Source organism: Chiloscyllium punctatum, chromosome 37 (assembly GCF_047496795.1).
Source record: "Chiloscyllium punctatum isolate Juve2018m chromosome 37, sChiPun1.3, whole genome shotgun sequence".
NCBI classification, from domain to species: Eukaryota; Metazoa; Chordata; class Chondrichthyes; order Orectolobiformes; family Hemiscylliidae; genus Chiloscyllium; species Chiloscyllium punctatum.
In genome coordinates, this window is record NC_092775.1 from 45,574,637 (window position 1) to 45,593,563 (window position 18,927).

An 18,927-nucleotide genomic window follows, 5' to 3' on the forward strand; every position below is an offset into this window, starting at 1 on the left:
ATCCTTCCAAACCCTTCCTATTCATATACCCATCCACATGCCCCTTAAATGTTGCAATTGTACTAGCCTCCACCACATCTTCTGGCAGCTCATTCCATACACGTACCACTCTCTGTGTGAAAAAGTTGCCCCTTAGGTCTCTTTTATATATTTCCCCTCTCACCCTAAACCTATGCCCTCTAGTTCTAGACTCCCCGACCCCAGGGAAAAGACTTTGTCAATTTATCCTATCCATGCCCCTCATAATTTTGTAAACCTATATAAGGTCACCCTCAGCCTCCGACGCTTCAGGGAAAACAGCCCCAGCCTGTTCAGCCTCTCCCTGTAGCTCAGATCCTCCAACCGTGGCAACATCCTTGTAAATCTTTTCTGAACCTTTTCAAGTTTCACAACATCTTTCCGATAAGAAGGAGATCCGAATTGCACGCAATATTCCAACATTGGCCTAACCAATGTCCTGTACAGCTGCAACATGACCTCCCAACTCCTGTACTCAATACTCTGACCAATAAAGGAAAGTATACCAAACACCTTCTTCACTATCCTATCTACCTGCGACTCCACTTTCAAGGAGCTATGAACCTGCACTCCAAGGTCTCTTTGTTCAGCAACACTCCCTAGGACCTTACCATTAAGTATATAAATCCTGCTAAGATTTGCTTTCCCAAAATGCAGCACCTTGCATTTATCTGAATTAAACTCCATCTGCCACTTCTCAGCCCATTGGCCCATCTGGTCCAGATCTGTTGTCATCTGAGGTAACCCACTTTGCTGTCCACTACACCTCCAATTTTGGTGTCATCTGCAAACTTGCTAACTGTACCTCTTATGCTCGCATCCCATCTTGCTGATGAAGTTGGTGGTGTTTGGTGTATGTGTCTTTGTTTCTTCTCATAATGTAGTCAGTGTTTCCTTGGCCAGGTTGGTGTTGATGGATGTGAACAGGGCTTTTATGTCAAAGGAGACCATTATTTCATCCCCTTCTGTCTTGGTGCCTTTGATAGTCTTCAGGAATTCTTGGGTGGAGTGGATGGAGTGGCGTGAGTCTCCTACTCAGTGTTTTAGTCTTTGGTGTAGCTCCTTGGCCAATCTGTAAGTTGGTGTTCCAGGTAGTGAGACTATGGGTCAGGGTAGGGGGCTCCTGGTTTGTGAATTTTGGGTAATCCGTAGAAGCGTGGTGTGTTGGATCCGTGTAGTTGCATTTTTTGAAAATCAGTCTTATTTATTTCTCCAGATTTCTGAAGTTTTTTGAGTAGGACTGTGATTCAGGTCTCTAGTTGTGGGGTTGGGTCTATCGCCACATGTTGGTAAGTATTGGTATCTGCAGGTAGTACAATTGCTTTCTCAATGTAGTCTCTTTGATTTAAAATGACTGTCAAGCGTCTTTTGTCTGCAGGTAGGATAACAATTTTAAAATTTTTTTTAGTCTTTTTAGTGCTTTCCTATCTTGTGTATTGAGTGTGTTTCCTTCCTTTTTCCTGCTTAAAGTTGGTGCAACTGCCTGTCTGATGGTTTGGTGGGATTCTTCTGTGAATTGATTGTCTTTCAGTGTTGTTTCTCCCCTCCATCAAAGACATCTCAGAAATGACTACCAGACTACTCAGACCACTTGGCATCATGGTAGCTCACAAACCCACCAACACACTAAAACATTAGCTAATGAACTCTTAAGACCCTATACAGACAACAAGTAAAACTAATGTCATTTACAAAATACCTTGCAAGTACTGTAACAAACACTACATTTGACAAACAGGCAGAAAACTAGCCACCACTAAACATGAACATCAACTAGCCACAAAGCAACATGACCCACTCTCATTAGTATCCTTACATATGGATGAGGAAGGACACCACTTTGACTGGGACAACACATCCATCCTAGGACAAACCAAACAGAGACACATGCAAGAATTCCTGGAAGCATGGCATTCTAACCAGAACTCTACCAACAAACACATTGACTTGGATCCCATTTACCACCCCCTGAGGAAAAAAAAGAACAGGAAATGACATCACTAATGGAAATGATGTCACCACCAGAAATGATGTTGCCAACCCTAGGAGACTCAAAACATATAAATAGAAAGCAGGCTACACCACCAGTGCTTCATTCAGAGGCTCACTGAAGATGTTACCTAGTATGGTGAAGAAATGTTTGAAAACAAACATTCCAGCTCAGCGAGCAAACCTACATCCAGAACCTCAACCTGAGCTACAAATCTTCTTAAAACCTGCTAGTGTCATAACTTATTCAGTAGGTTCTGGAAGTTCAATATTGAATACAGTATCACACTGAAGAAGGATACTAAGTCATAATGCTAATACACACAGAGTAAAATCCCGCATTCTTTAATGAAATGTGTTGAGAAGCAATTTGAAATGATGACCAGAATGTGTGTCACTTTCCCAGCTATGAAACCAATTTGAGTAGTGCTTGAGCTTGATTACTGTACCCAAGCCAATACAAATTGGTTCAACATCTCAACAAGGCAATTGCAAGAGAGATTCACTCTCTGTCTCCAGTTGATGAGAGTTTAGCTAAGTTATCTAAAAGTAGAATTTTCACAAAACTTTAAGCTTTTTTTAACCAAATGTTTTGTGTAATTTCCTGGTCTCTAATGGGGACTTTGTTGGTTGAAGGAGAAAAATAACCGGGAACCACATTTCAATAGAGTAAGTCCACAGGATTTTCCGAGATAATCTTTTATTTGCTAGGACTTTGGTTTTTCAATCTACATTCTCCAGATTCTTTTCATTTACTTGCAGAGGGCATGTGGCAATTGATACACTATGAAGCCTTTTAGTTACTAATTAAGTGCAGCAGCTTACAACAACTGGTCAGAGAAAAAGAATTGGCCTTTTTCAGGTATTTTTACTGCAAAGGAAGAGAGAAATACACCTTGTGCCCTTCCAGCTGTCCATAAGCCTCTCCCGGTATCATTCATATCCAAGTTGTTCAGGTGTCCAGGAACTAATGAGAGAGTTGTCATCAGGCTGATCACCTTTAGTATCCATGATTAACCACAATTGCTCAACCAATGAGCTACCTGCTGCTGCTGGCTAAATTCCATCTCTTTGTCTCTCTGTCTCTTTCTCTCAACCTCCACCTCCCCCCACTCCCCACCACCATGAACCTCATTCTGTGCTGTTTACAAACTGCTTCCCCAACTTTTGGAACAATGCAGCAATATAAACCCTACATACCATGAGTTTCAGAAACTTGTTTTTAGAAGTTTAGAATTCCTTTTTACAGTCCTTATATTTTAAAGCAGTTCTTTTTCTCTTTGTCATTTTTGTTCAAACCAAAAACAAAATAAGATGTTTCGGCCTTTACAGTATTCCAGTCACCACAGATTCATTCAGCTGAACTGTTGAAAAGTGATGCACATCCAAAGTAAGTTGAGTGGTTTGGTTAAACATTACATAGATTCTTTTAATAACAAGCACTAAAGTAAGGTTAAGAAATTTGAGAGTTCTACTTCTTTCAGGTTCAGGGACAACAACATATTAAAGTCATGGAACGAATGGTGATTCCATCTAATATAAATGAGATAAATATCTTCTCAAATATGGTATCAACTGAAGTGCCCTCACCATTGAGCCAGATTTAGTCAGTGGCGAATAATGTAAAGGGAAAAAAAGTGATTGTGGATAGGGGTAACAAAGGAATTCATATGAATTAGACTAGAGATACATATTAAGTTCCCAATTGATAACTGGGCAAGTTTGTCAACAATGAATTTAAAGATGTTTGAAAATATGAACATAGTTGCAATAAACACAGGAGTATTTATTTACTGATAGAGTTTGTGAAAGAAATCATGCAGTAATGGATAAGACATTTCTTTTCAAACAGACTAACCAAGTTGTAAACCAACAATCCATATAAAGAATTTGCTGCAAATAGTTGACGTCTATCATTGATTACAATTTGTATTTGAGAGAAATTTTAAAACTATATCTTTAGTCATATGTATTTGTCGATGACTTGGGAATTATCTCCATTTTTACTGACCATTTGAATGCCCTATATGCAGGGTGATGGCATTTATTAAAGGTGAAGTTTCAAAAGAAAATTCAGCACACCCTACACCATCATATAAGGCCAACAGAATTGAATTTAAATCCAAGATACATGGTACTTTAGAAAAGAGACCAGCAGGAGTCAGAAGGTCTGGGTAAGATTAAAAGTAGTGATGGAAAAACCATGCTTTCACAACACTGCACTCAACTGTAAATATGTATTCCTTCTGGTTAATTGGTGGATAGAATTGGCAGATAGAATTTGAACAAATAGTAGGAGGTGATGAGTCATCATGCACTTTGTATACACATACGTTAGACAATGTAGAAGAAAGAAATTATGGCAGAAATAGGGTTGACTGAATATAGACTCAGATACTAAAGAACACGATAAGGCTATTTATCCTAGATGACAACTACTGAAAGTTAGCACTTAAGTAACACATATGCCAGAAAGGGCCAGTGAAAGTAGGGGTGCCACCATTACTGGGAGAACACAGAAAGCCATTGACAAATGCAACAATTGGTTAAATTTGGAAGATGAGAGACAGAAGGAAATACTTTTGGATTGGTAAAATGAAGTAAAGATCTTACCAGAAAATGCAATACAGCTCCCAGGAGAAAATAATGGATTGGTAAGAGGATGTTGGATCACAGTGAAAGCCTTGTGGTAGGCAGAGGTCATAGTAGAGATAGGAGATGAGCAGTTTAACAAGAAACAGGACCATAGAACAGTCTGGGAATCCTATGAGAAATAGAATCCCTTATGATATAGATGTTTTAGTGGCCAACAACAAATTTAGCCGATAATATGACAAAAATACCAAACAAAAAGAATTAGAAAGCAGGAAGGAATTTGATGCGTACGGAAGCCCCAATGGGCCGAATGGTCTAATTCTCCTAAATCTAAGATGCTAAAAATGGACAGGCAATCTTATCACACAGATAGATATGTATAAAAAATAAAGTGCTAAAGCCATACTGGTGTTAATGGTTTCAAAGGGAGACTTGGTAATCTAAACACTAATGTTAATTTTCCCTACAACAGGAAAAGTCAGCCTGAAGATTTTCAGAACTCTTTTAGCAACATATTCATAGGAATGTAAATTGATTAATAGAAATGTTCTTTTTTTCCCAACGATAAATCTTTTTGAAGTCATCGAGAAGAGCTGGAAATATAAAAAAGAAATTGTGGAAATTAAATAAGTGTTTTAAGTGTGTTCTATTTCTCAGGTCCATTCCATTAAAATTAAACTATATTTAGTTAAAAGTAGACCTTGCAATGTTTTATCAATATCACAAGGAGAGACCAACAGGCATCCTCATGTTGCATATTGTTACATTTCTGTGGGGAGGTTCTGCAGAATTCGAGTATATGACAAGTTAAGAAAAGAAATATAAGATTTGTAGTTGGACATTGCGGTCCTCATTTATAAGATTAGTTGTCAAATAAAATGAATTGGGAGTAATCTTGGATCAACAATCTTACTTAGAACATTTCAATCATATATCGATACAATAGAAACAGATTAGATTAGAAATTTAATTGTTCAGTAGACAGATCTTTTCACTCCAACTAGACCTATTATGAGTTATGAATTACTGGAACTGAAGACCATGTTATAATCTGCTTTGAGGAGGTTCTGAGAGCAAATAAAATATTTGTGAAATTAAGTTTAAGTGATGTGCACCCAGGTTTCCAGCCTTGGGTGACCTGGAATGTTTAAAATTTTTGTTTAGGGATGCTTCAGGTGCCAGTGTGGCAGGGTTTAGCATATTTTTATTGGGAGATGCACAAAAAAGTTTTGTGTGTTGGCTAAAAACACATCAGCTGCTGAAACACTAACACTAGTATAAGAAACATAATATATATATGAGTATGCTAATCTAATATTCTGAAGAAATAGCCGGAAGGGGTAATCTAGTATATTTTTGCTCACTGAATGGAATATGGCTATGGGACAGTTCATTTGGCAGTATGTGTTTCAGAGAAGGTTGGCTAATTGATCTTACTATTGTGAAGGAACAATTTGAAAGAAGAGAGATTTATAAAATAATATTGCCAGTTGTCACTGTTTTATAAAGAAAAATACCTACAGTAAGAAATTATTAGAGGGTCTCAAAGAGGGTCTTATGCTATGACAAGGACATGGAATATTGCATTTTAAGTTTATGGATAACAATTTTTTGTTTAATTGCTTTGTAAGCATTGAAACATGTAGAACTTTTAAGAAAGAACAATGTGGTATTTTGGTGGATGGATGTATTATACTATTAAGCATAAATTTTAAACATTTATTTTGATTTATTTTGGAAAGATTGTTTTTACAAGTTTGATTTTAAGGGAATTTGCAATTGACTCGACAATCAGATGTGATAATAGATATTTTGATAATCAGCCTATTTTTATAAATAACAGCCTTCTAGACTTAATTATGCTGTTAAATCTTCCCCTGAGAAAATGACTGGAGCAAGCTCTGTGACATACTATAGGAAAACCCCAGAAAATTTTGGTTGAATGCAAATAGGATAGACATGTTTTGTAACATGTAATTTTTATTCACTTCACTGAACCATGGTAATACCAATTTCCTAAGAGCTGAAATGAGGAACATCAATCCAAGGGTTTATAATTGCAGGGAAGCAAAAGAATGTATTAAGATCACTGATTTGATACATAACACAACACAATAAATTAGTTCATAAAATTTAAAGCTGTATCCTCCAGGGTTCATTGCTTACAAAGAATCCACCAAATTATAGGTTTTATGGGAAAACTGAATTGTCAAGATTTTCCTCAGGTTATTTTAGGGTTGTTTTTGCATATAAACTCTAATAGTTAATATTTTTGTTTCCATTTTGTTACAGAATCTCTGAAAAAACATTCAAAGTATGCAGTCTGAAGAGGAAAACAAAATGAATAGCATGGTTTCAGAAATTGTGGTTGAGACCATTGCAAATGAAGGGGATCCAGCTCCTCAGCAACTCACCTCTAAGGCCCCCCAGATAGATGCACCAGATTTACAGAATAACCCAAAGATTGGAGCTTTTGTTTTACCTACACCAAATGTAACTCTCGATTGCAAACAAGAATTAGAAATGAAAAGGCAGAAAAATCTTATTGGACAACTAAAGGCTGCTGAATCACAGAATAAGATACACAGTATGCGTTTACGCTATCGAAAAATGAGAGCAAGTTAAATTTTCAATATTTCTTGTAATCATGAAATTGAGTAATTTTTAATATTATGTTCATAATATGAAGGTTAAAATTGCTGAAGAACAGCATTATTTTCAATTCATTGATGGAATTTTACAGCTAATTTCAGCAGAATGAAAACTGACAACTTTTAATTAATGAGAAATTTTCCCAGTAATACAAAACCACTGTCTGTTTTTGTATGTCTTGCCAGCTGTCTTTCATAGTGTAATTTCTCACTCCATTTCTTTTCATTATTCCTTATCGTTTCTAAAGTGGTCCAAGCTTCTCACCAACCATTATTTTTCTTTATATTTCATACTATCCTTCCTTACTTAGCCAAGGATGGTGCATTCTTACTTAAAGCTTTTCTTATATAATGGAATATATTTTTGTTAAAAGTTATGAAATATCTCCTTCACCATTGCTTCTCTACTATGCTGCCTTTTTAACCTATTTTCACAGTTCATTTTAACCAATTTTGTCTTCAGAGCCTTGTAATTGCTTCAACTCCACACCTCTTGCCCTCAAACTCACAATGAATGACAAATTTCTATTAGCTTTTTGAAATACTCGCTGTACTTGCATACTAGCTTTGTATAATTCATGCGCAGGTCTGATTTTAAGAGTGAGGACCAGTTCAGTCAGTCGAAGGAGGGTGTCAGTGGAAGGGTACTGGTTAGGCCGGCGGGAGAGGAAGAAGCGGAGGGCTTGGAGGCCTTCATGATGGGGGATGGAAGTGTATAGGGACTGGATGTCCATTGTGAGGATAAGGCGTTGGGGGCCGGGAAGTGAAAATCATGGAGGAGGTGGAGGGCATGGGTGGTGTCCCGAACATAGGTGGGCAGTTCTTGGACTAAGGAGGACAGGACAGTGTTGAGGTATGCAGAGATGAGTTTGGTAGGGCAGGAGCTGGCTGAGACAATGGGTCAGCCGGACAACACAACGCCTGGAGGAAGAGCGCCTCATCTTCTGCCTAGGAACCCTCCAACCACACGGGATGAATGTAGATTTCTCCAGCTTCCACATTTCCCCTCCCCCGACCTTATCTCAGTCCCAACCCTCGGATTCAGCACCGCCCTCTTGACCTGCAATCTTCTTCCCAACCTCTCTGCCACCACCCCCTCTCTGGCCTCTCACCCTCACCTCCTTCCACCTGTTGTATTCCCAGTGCCCCTCCCCCAAAATCCCTCTCCCCTACCTTTTTTCTCAGCCCACTTGGCACGCCAGCCTCATTCCTGAAGAAGGGCTGTGCCCGAAACGTCGATTCTGCTGCTCCTAGCATGCTGCTTGGCCTGCTGTGTTTTTCCAGCACCACATTATTCAACTTTTATAATTCATGCACGAGAATACTCAGATCCGTCTACATCCCAAAACTCTGCAATCTCTCACCATGTAGATAATATGCCTTTTTATTAATTCTTCTTGCTAAAATAGAAAATTTATACATTTCTACATTATACTCCATTGCCTACATATTTGCCCACTCACTTAACCTCTCTATATCTTTTTGTTGTCTCCTGGTGTCCTCTTTGCAACTGACTTTCCTACCTTTGTGCCATCAACAAATTTGGCAGTCAAACCTTTTGTCCTTTCATCCAAGTCATTTATATGAATTGTAAACAGTTGAGGTCCCAAAAGAGGCATGCCCCTTGATACAAGTTGCCAACCTGAAAAGACCCATTTGTGCTGAATGCCTGTTTCCTGTTAGCCAGCCAATCTATCCCCTATAGCTGGAGTTTTGTTTTGCAATTATGTTTTATGTGGCATTTTATCAAATGCCTTCTGGAAGCCGAATATGGTAAACCATTAATTCCCTTTTATCTACAACACTTATTACTAGTTCAAAGAACTCCATAGATTGGTTATACATGATTTATCTCAACTCTTGAACATATTAAAGAAGTCACAGCAAAATACTTAAATAATAGCTTGTGACATTTTACATACGATGATTATCATGCCTGCTAGTCTATAGTTTCCAGCATGCTGCCACCCCTTATTCTTAGCAAAGGCATTATATTTACTAAGACGTTCCCAAATCTCAGGCGGTTTGGAAAATTAACTAATGCATCAACTGTCTCACTCGCCATTTCTTTTAGGATCCTTGGATGAAGTCCATCAGGTGCCTTATACATTATCAGCCCACAGCTCCAACAATTTACTAAATACAGATTTTCTGTTAATTGTAATTTACCTGAGATCCCCTTGTCTTCCATTTCATGATTTATAATTTTCTGGGATGTTACTTGTAGCCTTTAGAGTGAAGATTATTGCAAAATATCTGTTCAATTCATATTCCATTTCAATACTTTCCATTTTAAATTTGCAGACACAATTTCTGTATAACTTTCACTCAACTTGCAAATTGACTTTTAAAATATTTATGGAAACAGTTCCTATTAGCTTTTATTTTTTAGTTAGCTGTCTCTCATATTCTAACTTTCTTAGTGATTTATTTATTTTGTCCAAATTTCTGACCTGCTATCTGTCTGCAGAAATTTTTTTCTTTCTTTAAGTTGATGCTGTCTTTAACCTTTCTGAATCTTTCTTATTTATTGAAATAGATCTGTTCTGTGTATTAAGAAAATCCCCTTTAATGTCTAACACTATCCATTAACCTAATTTGCCAATTCACTTTAGCCATCTCTGCTTTCATACCCTCATATATTGCCCGTAAATTTTTTTTTATGTCTTGGACCAAATCCTCTCTGCCTCAATCTGTGTATAGAATTCAGTCATGTGGTCACTCCTACCCAGGGGCATCTTCAGTGTGAGAGCATTAATTGTATCTCTTTGCACAGTATAAGGTCTTATATAGATAATGTTTACTGGTAGCCTCTAGACTATGCTGTTCTAAGAAACTAGCTAGCAAACATTTCATGAACTTTTAATCTAGGCTACTGTGGCCCACCTGGACTTTCCACTGTATATGTAGACTAAATACCCAAGGTTATCAGCATACCTTTCTGACAAGCTCCCATTGTAGCTTCCATGCTCCACTTTACTATTTTGTTTTCTGTTAGGAGGCTTTGTACACAACTCCCACAAGTGATTCTTTACTTTCATTATTCTTTATCTCTACCCAAACCGTTTACACATCCTGGTTTTCCAAAATCTGGGTCATCCCTCTGCCAATGCTATCATTAATTAACTGAGCCATCTCTCCTTCCTTTCCTATTTTTCTTGCCTTCCTGAATGTCCTCTAACCTTTGTTATTCAGGTATCAATTACATTATCCTGTAGCCATATCTCTATAATAACTAAGATTGCACTTCTTTGTTTCTATTTGTGTTCTCAATGCATTTGTTTTGTTTTGAATACTGTACATTCAGAGTCTTTAGTGGTTATCCTTTTATTCATTGTCTGTACTCCTTTTATATTCATTTATTTCTTTATTATCCATTTATAGGATGTAGGCTTTGCTGGCTAGGCCAGTATTTATTGCCCAATTGGCAATGACCATTTTCACCAATATTCTTAAGATAAGATATAATTTAACAAAAGTGAATTGCAAATTCCTATGCAGAGGTAAATTCATGTCAGAGCACTGAGAGGCATTCATGGAGGAGATGGTAAGGGTTCAGAACAAATGCATTCCCACAAATCTGAAAGGTGTGATCCCGATTCTTTACGTGTTTGGATCTTCAGAATAAGGAAAACAAGGAGGTTCATGCCAAGTCAATGAGTCCTCATTATTGCAGAAGCCTGGAAAAATAAAATATATGTCAGGGTGGAATTGGAAAAGAAATTAGGAAAGCAAAGGAGAAGGTATGACAAAATATTCTGTTGGAGGAATAAGGAAAACCAAAAAGGTGTTTTCTAAATAGCTAAAGAACAAAACATAACTAAGGAAAAAGATGTGTTATTGGATACCCAAAGGATCTTAATGAAAATTTCACATCTGTCCTCACAATTGAATGGGACACTGTAGATATTGGAGAGGGTCTATAAGGATAAATATAGTCAGAGAGTAAATACTTGGAGGGATTAATACCTTAGAAAACAGAGCAATTGCCAGGTTGTTAAAAGACACAAGCTGGGTAAAAGTAGAAAGCTGAACATCATTTTCTGAAACTCATTGGCTCCAGACATATTGTGCTGGAGGATTGCTGATGTTGTAATTTTGTTTAAGAGCCAAAAAAAGGAGGTTGTGAGTAATTAGAAGCATGTCGACTGAACTCTAGTAGTGGGTGAATTATTGCAAAAATGCTGAAAGACAGTATTAATTGTCATTTAGAAAGGCCAGTCACCATTGATTTGATATGGAAAAGTCATATCTGTCCAACCTGATTTGTGCTTCTTCAAACATTTTAACATGGTTGATACAGATAGCAGATTTGATGTACTCTACATGAACTTTAGCAAGACTTTTAACAAGGATCTGCATGGTAAACAAGTCAGAGCCTTTGGAATTCAAGAGTAAGTAGCAAGTTGGATCCAAAGCTGTCTCAGTGGGAGGAAGTACGGGGCAATGATCAAAAGTACTTTTGTAACAGGAAAGTTGTATGTAATGGGATTCTGCAGAACTCAACACTGTGTCAATTGTTTCTCATGGTATGTATCAATAATTTAGGCGGCATGATTAAAAATATTGTGGAATTTACAATGATTGGCTATGTGGTTATTAGTGAGGACAGCTATGAACTGCAGAAAGATACTAGCTATATAGTCAGGTAGGAATGGAATTCAATCTATAGATGTCTGAGATAACCTGTTTAGAGAAAGCAAACAAGGAAAGGAAATATGCAATAGATGTTTGGAATTTTGGAGGTGTAAACGTAGAAGCATACTTTGGAGTGTATTCCCTTGTATCTCTGAAGATAGCAGGATAGGTAAAAAAGATGGCTCAGAAGGTGTATGGTATGCTTTCCTGTACTTGCCAAGGCATAGAATACAAGAATGAGGAAGTTATGATCAAACTGTATTAAATAGTTGTTAGGCCACAGTTAGAATACTGCTCGCAACATTGCTGGAAGATTGTGATCGCACTATAACAGGTACCATGGAGATATACAAGACTGTCACCAGAAATTTAAGAACTTTAGGTAAGAAGAAAGATTGGATAGGCTGGGATTGTATTGTTAAAACAGAGGAAGTTGAAGGGAAAAAAAATTATTAAATCACGAGAGATGAAGTTGATAAGGAGGTCAATAATCAGAAGGTATCGATTTGAAGTAATCAGTAGATAAATCAGAGAGGAGTTGAGAGTTCTGACCTCATTGCTTGAGCAGGTGGTAGAGGCAAACATTGTTGTCTCATTTTTTTAAAAAAGTACTCATGCATTCAAAGTGCTCTAATCTACAAAGCCAGGAAGTGAGATTAGGCTGCTAATTAATTTTCTTTACAAGCACTGAAATAGTGGGCTCTATGACTATCTCTGCTGTAAATTTCTATCATCTGATATTCCTAATGATACACATCTCTCATAATTTTTATATCGAGATCTTCAGTTGTTAATAAGTTGTATGTCACTGTTTCATTAAATTACTTTTTATATTACAAAAATATCCAGTATCATGTAGTAATCATCGGAATACACGGAAATCTTTGTAGTACCTTGCAACAACTTGCATTTTATCTTTCAGTACTAAACTTACCAAATTAAGTTCCATTACGTTTGATATATCACATATATAAAATTAACATTTGCCATTTATTTTGCATAACAGCTTATAGAGTAAGACAGATGTACCTTGATAAGATAATAACACTTGTGTTTTGTCTTGTTAGGCTGCAGAAATAAATCATTTGATAATATCTCAACCAACAGCTAGACAGGCTATCCGACTAGAGGCACTTCTTCCACCATGGCAAGAAAAAATTCACTTCAAAGATACCTTGGATAAATTGGAGGTACGTTGTGCACATGTCTTTGCAGCATGGGAAGTGATAATGCCTCAGGGTAAGGGAGACCGAGGGCACTTCCATTTTGAGGTGCACTGTTGCCAATATTTTAAACCTTTAATTTAAAAAAATGTCTTCACTAGCAGAGCACTATCATAGAGTTCCTGGAGCACCAGGCCTCCTGCATCTCCTTGCCCTCTAGTCTGCCACCAGGAGTCCACTCCAGGAGCTAAACTAGACTCCAGTACCTCCAGTTACCATCTGACTTTAGACCTTAAGTGGTATTGGATAACTAACTCATTCTGGTTAGTGGCAGAGATTTTTACATCTACCCACCTCTCTGTTCACCTTATTGGAGGTGCCAAAACCTAGTCATGATGTCATTCTTTATTATTTATAATCAAATGCCCGCTGGAAATTCCAAAGTATTTCATAAGAGACCGTTAGCTAATCTTGAAGACAGTGAAATTAAAGATATATTATTGACATGGTTCGGAAATTAGTTGTGCAACAGGAGACAGAGGATAGGGCCTGTCAATGGGTATTCTAATTGACAGGATCTGACTCATGATATCGTGCAAGGATCTGTGATAAGTCCTCAATTGTCACTATATTTATTGATAACCTAGATAATGTAACAGAACACTACATATCCAAATTTGTTAATGTCATGACAGTATAAAATTAGAAAATATTTTGGTAGATTTAGTGAATGGGCAAGACAGGCAAAAAAAAAATCAGTGTAGGCAAACGTGATGTTATTCACTTTGAACCTAAGGCAGATAGAAAAAAATATTTTCTAAATGGTGAAAGGCTAGAATAAACACGAAAGAGAGTGGGCTGGGGGAAGGGTTAAGGGTACATTAGATCACTAAAACATCATAAACACATCTAGAAAATAATTTAAAACCTTAATAGAATACTCTCCTTCATTTTAGTTCTTGTGTCGAGAGTGTGGTGCTGGAAAAGCACAGCCGGTCAGGTGGCATTCGAGGAGCAGGAGAATTGACGTTTTGGACATTAGCCCTTCATTTTGGTTCTGCTTGTATATATTGGAATAAGAGTTGTCCTTCAGTTATACAAAGCCCTAGATAGACCATCCTAATGTGCAATAAGCAGTTCTGAATACCTTAAGAGGGATATGTTGGCGTGGAAGGTCTACCATATAGATTAGATTACTTACAGTGTGGAAACAGGTCCTTTGGCCCAATAAGTCCACACCGACCCTCCGAAGAGCAACCCACCCAGACCCATTCCCCTACATTTACCCCTTCACCTAGCACTACGGGAAATTCACCTAACCTGCACATTTTTGGACTGTGGGTAGAAACCGGAGCAGCTGGAGGAAACCCACGCAGACAAGGGGAGAATGTGCAAACTCCACACAGACAGTTGCCTGAGGGGGGAATTGAACCCGGATCTCTGGCGCTGTGAGGCAGCAGTGCTAACCACTGTGCCACCATGCTGCCCCTTAGAATTACCATTTAGACTTCAAGGGTTAAACTATGAATAAAAATTACACAAGTTAGGTTTGAATTCCCTGGAATTTGGGAATTGAAGGAATAAGTTGATCAAAGCTTTCAAGATACTAAGGGGAAAAGAAGTCATAGGTAGAAGGAAGCTATTTCTATGATTGAAGATTCTAGCCAGAACTTATAGGTATAAAGTTAAGACTTCTCCACATCAGAGTGGTAAAAGTTCAGGTTTATCTACTAGAAAAAACAATGGATGCTAGCACAATTGCAAGTTTTGAATCTGGAATGGATAGATTTTTGTTAACCAAGATATTGAGGAATAGGTATAGGTTAAAAAAAGTCTTAATAAATGACAGCTAATGGGACGGAATAGCTCCTGTTCCTGTGTCCCTAATATGGAACTAGGTGAGAGACGAGAGAAAGTTTGAGGAATTTCAGAGCCATTGTTTGAGCTCAGCAGTAATTCATTCCTATTGGGCATAAGGAGACCAATTATAATCTCTCTCTCTCTCCCCTGAGATTATTAAGCTTTGTCCAGATGTGGACTACCTTCTTGTAATCTATACAGTTTCTCAGAAAATGAGGTAAATGGTAGTGCAGTGCTGTGAAGCCATTCACAGGGCAATCAGATCTTTCAATTTTCAAGATGTCTTCGCATTGTTCAGAAATGAGCTTTCCTTATTATTCCCCAGAACCTGTCATCTTGTGGCCTGATAATTATATATATTGCAGTTAAATAAACCAGTTCTTTTTTTTGTGCTGTAAACAGCTAATCAATATAATAAATAAGTATTTGCTGATTTTCTAAACTGAACAAGCAGGTATACCTCAGCAACATATTAACCATATAACACTGAAAGGCATAAGTGACCTCTGCAGTGCACCAATTCATTCATCTTTGGTTTCACCACATATGAGAGGATTTCATGTTGGTGAATGAAGATGGGTGCTAGAGCTACACAGAATCTTACAAAGGATCCAGCAATAATATTGGTAGGTAGGGTATAAACAAACAAATCTCTCATCAGCCAATGTTTTGTGTACTTTTTGGCACTTGTCCCAAATAATGTTTTTTTAAGTCTCAGGGATTAGAACATGTTTGCATTTTTAAAATTATCAGCACTAAAATATTTGCAGACTAATAAATATATGTACTGGATTTGCAGGCCTATTACATGTATGAGAATTGCATAAAATGTGATTTTAATTTCATTACAAGAAATGTCCTCCTTATTGTCTTTTACCCTAGTTTATACAGTAGATCACGTGTCACTCTAAAGCATTCTTTGTTGCCCAAAGCCTTCAGAACAGTTGTGTATTTTTACTAATTCAGAATTGTAGCAAACCTTGTGGCATGTCCCATGCCAATATGTCACCTCCAATATGTCTGTTGCTTGTACATATTTGGGCCTTTAAACTTTCAATGTTAGATGCCTCAGTCGGCCATGTGGACTTATTTCCATTGAAGTTAATCAAAAAGAACAATTATTAAAATTTCAACCACTGAAAATTGTAACAGTTCAACTGCTCTGAATATTGTTCTGTACATGTATCTCATTGCCACACATTAACCTATGGCTTTGTCTCACTTAGACATTCAAGTTAATCATTTGCATCAATGGTCATAAATTATGAACATGTACCACTTAGTACAGTGAAACCATGCATCAGTTTCAACCACAACAACTGTTTTCCAATTACATGTATGAAAAAACACTGCCTTATGCTATATAATTTATCCCTACTGCACATGAAACTTCTAATTTATTACTATATACTGAGCATTATGAGTGTCTAAATATGAGGAATAGATTAAGATTATCTCTTCCCATTTAAACTGAGATAAGTCCTTTATTTTATCTGGGTAGATCTCATTGACAAAAAGAGAGTGCATCCTTATCCTTAATTTTCCTATGTAATCTTTGTAGTTATTGCTTATCTATGTGTATACCTATGGCCAGCACAAGTATGTAATCCCTCCTCACAATGTTTTTGACAACTTTTTTCCATGCATGTTTTTGTTTTACAGCGAAAAAGAGTTGAAGAGATCATTAACGATGAAGCAGGACTGACAATAAATCGAACTGTGTGATAGGCATTTGTAACCATTGATGGAGCATCAATTTTCCCTTTGTTACTCTTTATAAAACTCAGAACAACTTGATGCCACCTTAAGGACACATATATAAACAAGAACCAGTGCAGTGCACAAATCTATTCATAAAATATAATTAAGTATCAAAGTTCAAAATCGATAGGAACTCTGAAACTTTAATTGGATATAGTTCATCTTTTAAATTATTGTTGTTTGTTACCATTTGTCTGAAGCTACTAAAACTGAAAAGCCAGTGGAATCATCTTTGAGATGGTTGTTTTCATTCTACTTTGTTTCTTTTTGTTCATAATTTTCACTAACAATTGGATATACTCATCTTCGACTTGAAGAATACAGGAAGTTATGGAATGTTGCTGGGAAAAACATGTTGCTGCACTTTTATTTTATGATCATCAGGACAAGAGCAAGAATGTCAAATTTCAAATTATCACAACAATTTATACCACAGGAGTAAGGACTGCTGATTGGTTAGCAAGCTGACTCTGATTCGACAGGATATTGTCAAAGAGAACTGTTGGCTCCCCAATCTTCCGAGTATTTCAAAATGATGTGAGATGTGAACATATTCCTTTTGTTAGCCAAGAATGGATCCTTGCATAAAAATGTATTTTGTATTTAGTTTGCACACCAATCAGCCCCACTCCAACCAAACTCAAATATTTTGTTTCCTCAGTCCATACATTTATCGATAATGGATATATTTATTACCCAGGTAGTAATAACTAATTGTAAGTTTACTGCTTTATTCAATTCAAAGATTTGGTCAGAGATTTAGAGTGAAAGATTGAATGAAAGAGTGAATAGTTTGTTGTCTGCCATTGTTCCTATTCTGATGTCACCTAAGTTTCTGCATTATGTAGCAAGGCCAGATTTGCAAAGACCTTTTAAGTGATATTTTTCTTTCACAGAACACTACATTGCACTTCTTTAAATTACCCCAAGTAGAGTTCATTCATTACTTAAGTCAGGTTACCATAATTCCATTATCTACCACCACTGACCCCAAATATTTGAAAATACTCACTTTCTGAAAGTCTTAGTGCATAATCTTTGTCTTTGCGCTGATCCCACTTCCTGGGCTGAAAAAGACAGTCCATAACTTGGATCTTTCGTCTATGAATCGTCATACCTACATCTTTGAGGACTTTTTTCCTAATACTCAATCATGTTCTCATCATTCTTCATAGCTCAATATCATCTGCAAACTTCATTTACCATGTCATTTACATCCTATCTCATTTGCTCAGTTAGAATGTCCATGATGATCAGGAGAAGGAAGGGGCTCAGTGCTGATCCTTGGTGCAATTTGAATTTGGCATTGAACTCTTGCCCTACCTCACTCTGTTTCTTACTCTTGTCCGGCAATTCCTTGTACTATCCTGTAAAATCAGCATGGTGGCACAGTGGTTAGCACTGCTGCCTTACAGCGCCAGAGACCCAGGTTCAATTCCCGCCTCAAGTGACTCTCTGTGTGGAGTTTGCACATTCTCCCCGTGTCTGCGTGGGTTTCCTCCGGGTGCCCTGGTTTCCTCCCACAATCCAAAAATGTGCAGGTTGGGTGGATTGGCCATGCTAAATTTCCCATAGTGGTAGGTGAAGGGGTAAATGTAGGGGAATGGGTCTGGGTGGGTTGAGCTTTGGTGGGTCGGTGTGGACTTGTTGGGCCGAAGGGCCTGTTTCCACACTGTAAGTAATGTAATCTAATCCCACAATCTTTGTACTTCAAGCATTCTAACAGATGTCTACACTACTTCCCCTCACAGCACAGAAATAGGACACTCAGGGCAGAATTCTCTGAGACTCTGAACAACTTGGGGTTTAATGAGTCAGTTTGGAAAATAAGGTGAAGATCAGTAAAAATTAGATTCTCAACATTGAGATTCTCCAATCACATATTGGACTGCAAGAGAAGAATCTCATTGGTGGGTGATGATTTACATTAATTTACATGTATTAACATTTTGCTATTACCTAACCTCTTTACTTGTAGTTCACATTCTCCCTCCCAAACATAAAACTTGGTGGCAATAATTTCCAACGTTAGAGTCAGAACTGTTCCCTGGCAACTCTGGTTTGCTGCTTGCTCCTTGTGACCCTCCATTGTGTACAGTGATCACCAACATCTCAGACATGCCAGCAACACTGCTGTCCATGCATGTTGGCATCAGATATGCACTGGGCTCAATGCACCCTCAAAGTGGATCTCCAACCCACATATAATATGGTTCTATACTTCAATGCTACATGTTTGAAACAAACCAGCA

General features: G+C 37.5%; 1 protein-coding gene across 3 annotated transcripts in view; it reads left to right on the forward strand.

Annotated features, from left to right (window-relative positions):
* LOC140463072 (protein LKAAEAR1-like) overlaps positions 1-17,309 on the forward strand; it is a 50,317-nt gene extending 33,008 nt beyond the window's left edge. For 2 of the 3 annotated variants that reach the window (XM_072556743.1, XM_072556744.1), the window contains exons 2-4: positions 6,895-7,218; positions 12,959-13,081; positions 16,577-17,309. In XM_072556743.1, the coding sequence (XP_072412844.1) occupies positions 6,919-7,218; positions 12,959-13,081; positions 16,577-16,639 (486 nt within the window). In that variant the 5' untranslated portion in view covers positions 6,895-6,918 and the 3' untranslated portion in view covers positions 16,640-17,309. Of the gene's footprint in view, positions 1-4,161; positions 4,182-6,894; positions 7,219-12,958; positions 13,082-16,576 lie in introns of those variants that run through there. The other variant, XM_072556745.1, reaches the window with a different exon arrangement.
* Positions 17,310-18,927: the final 1,618 nt, after the last annotated feature.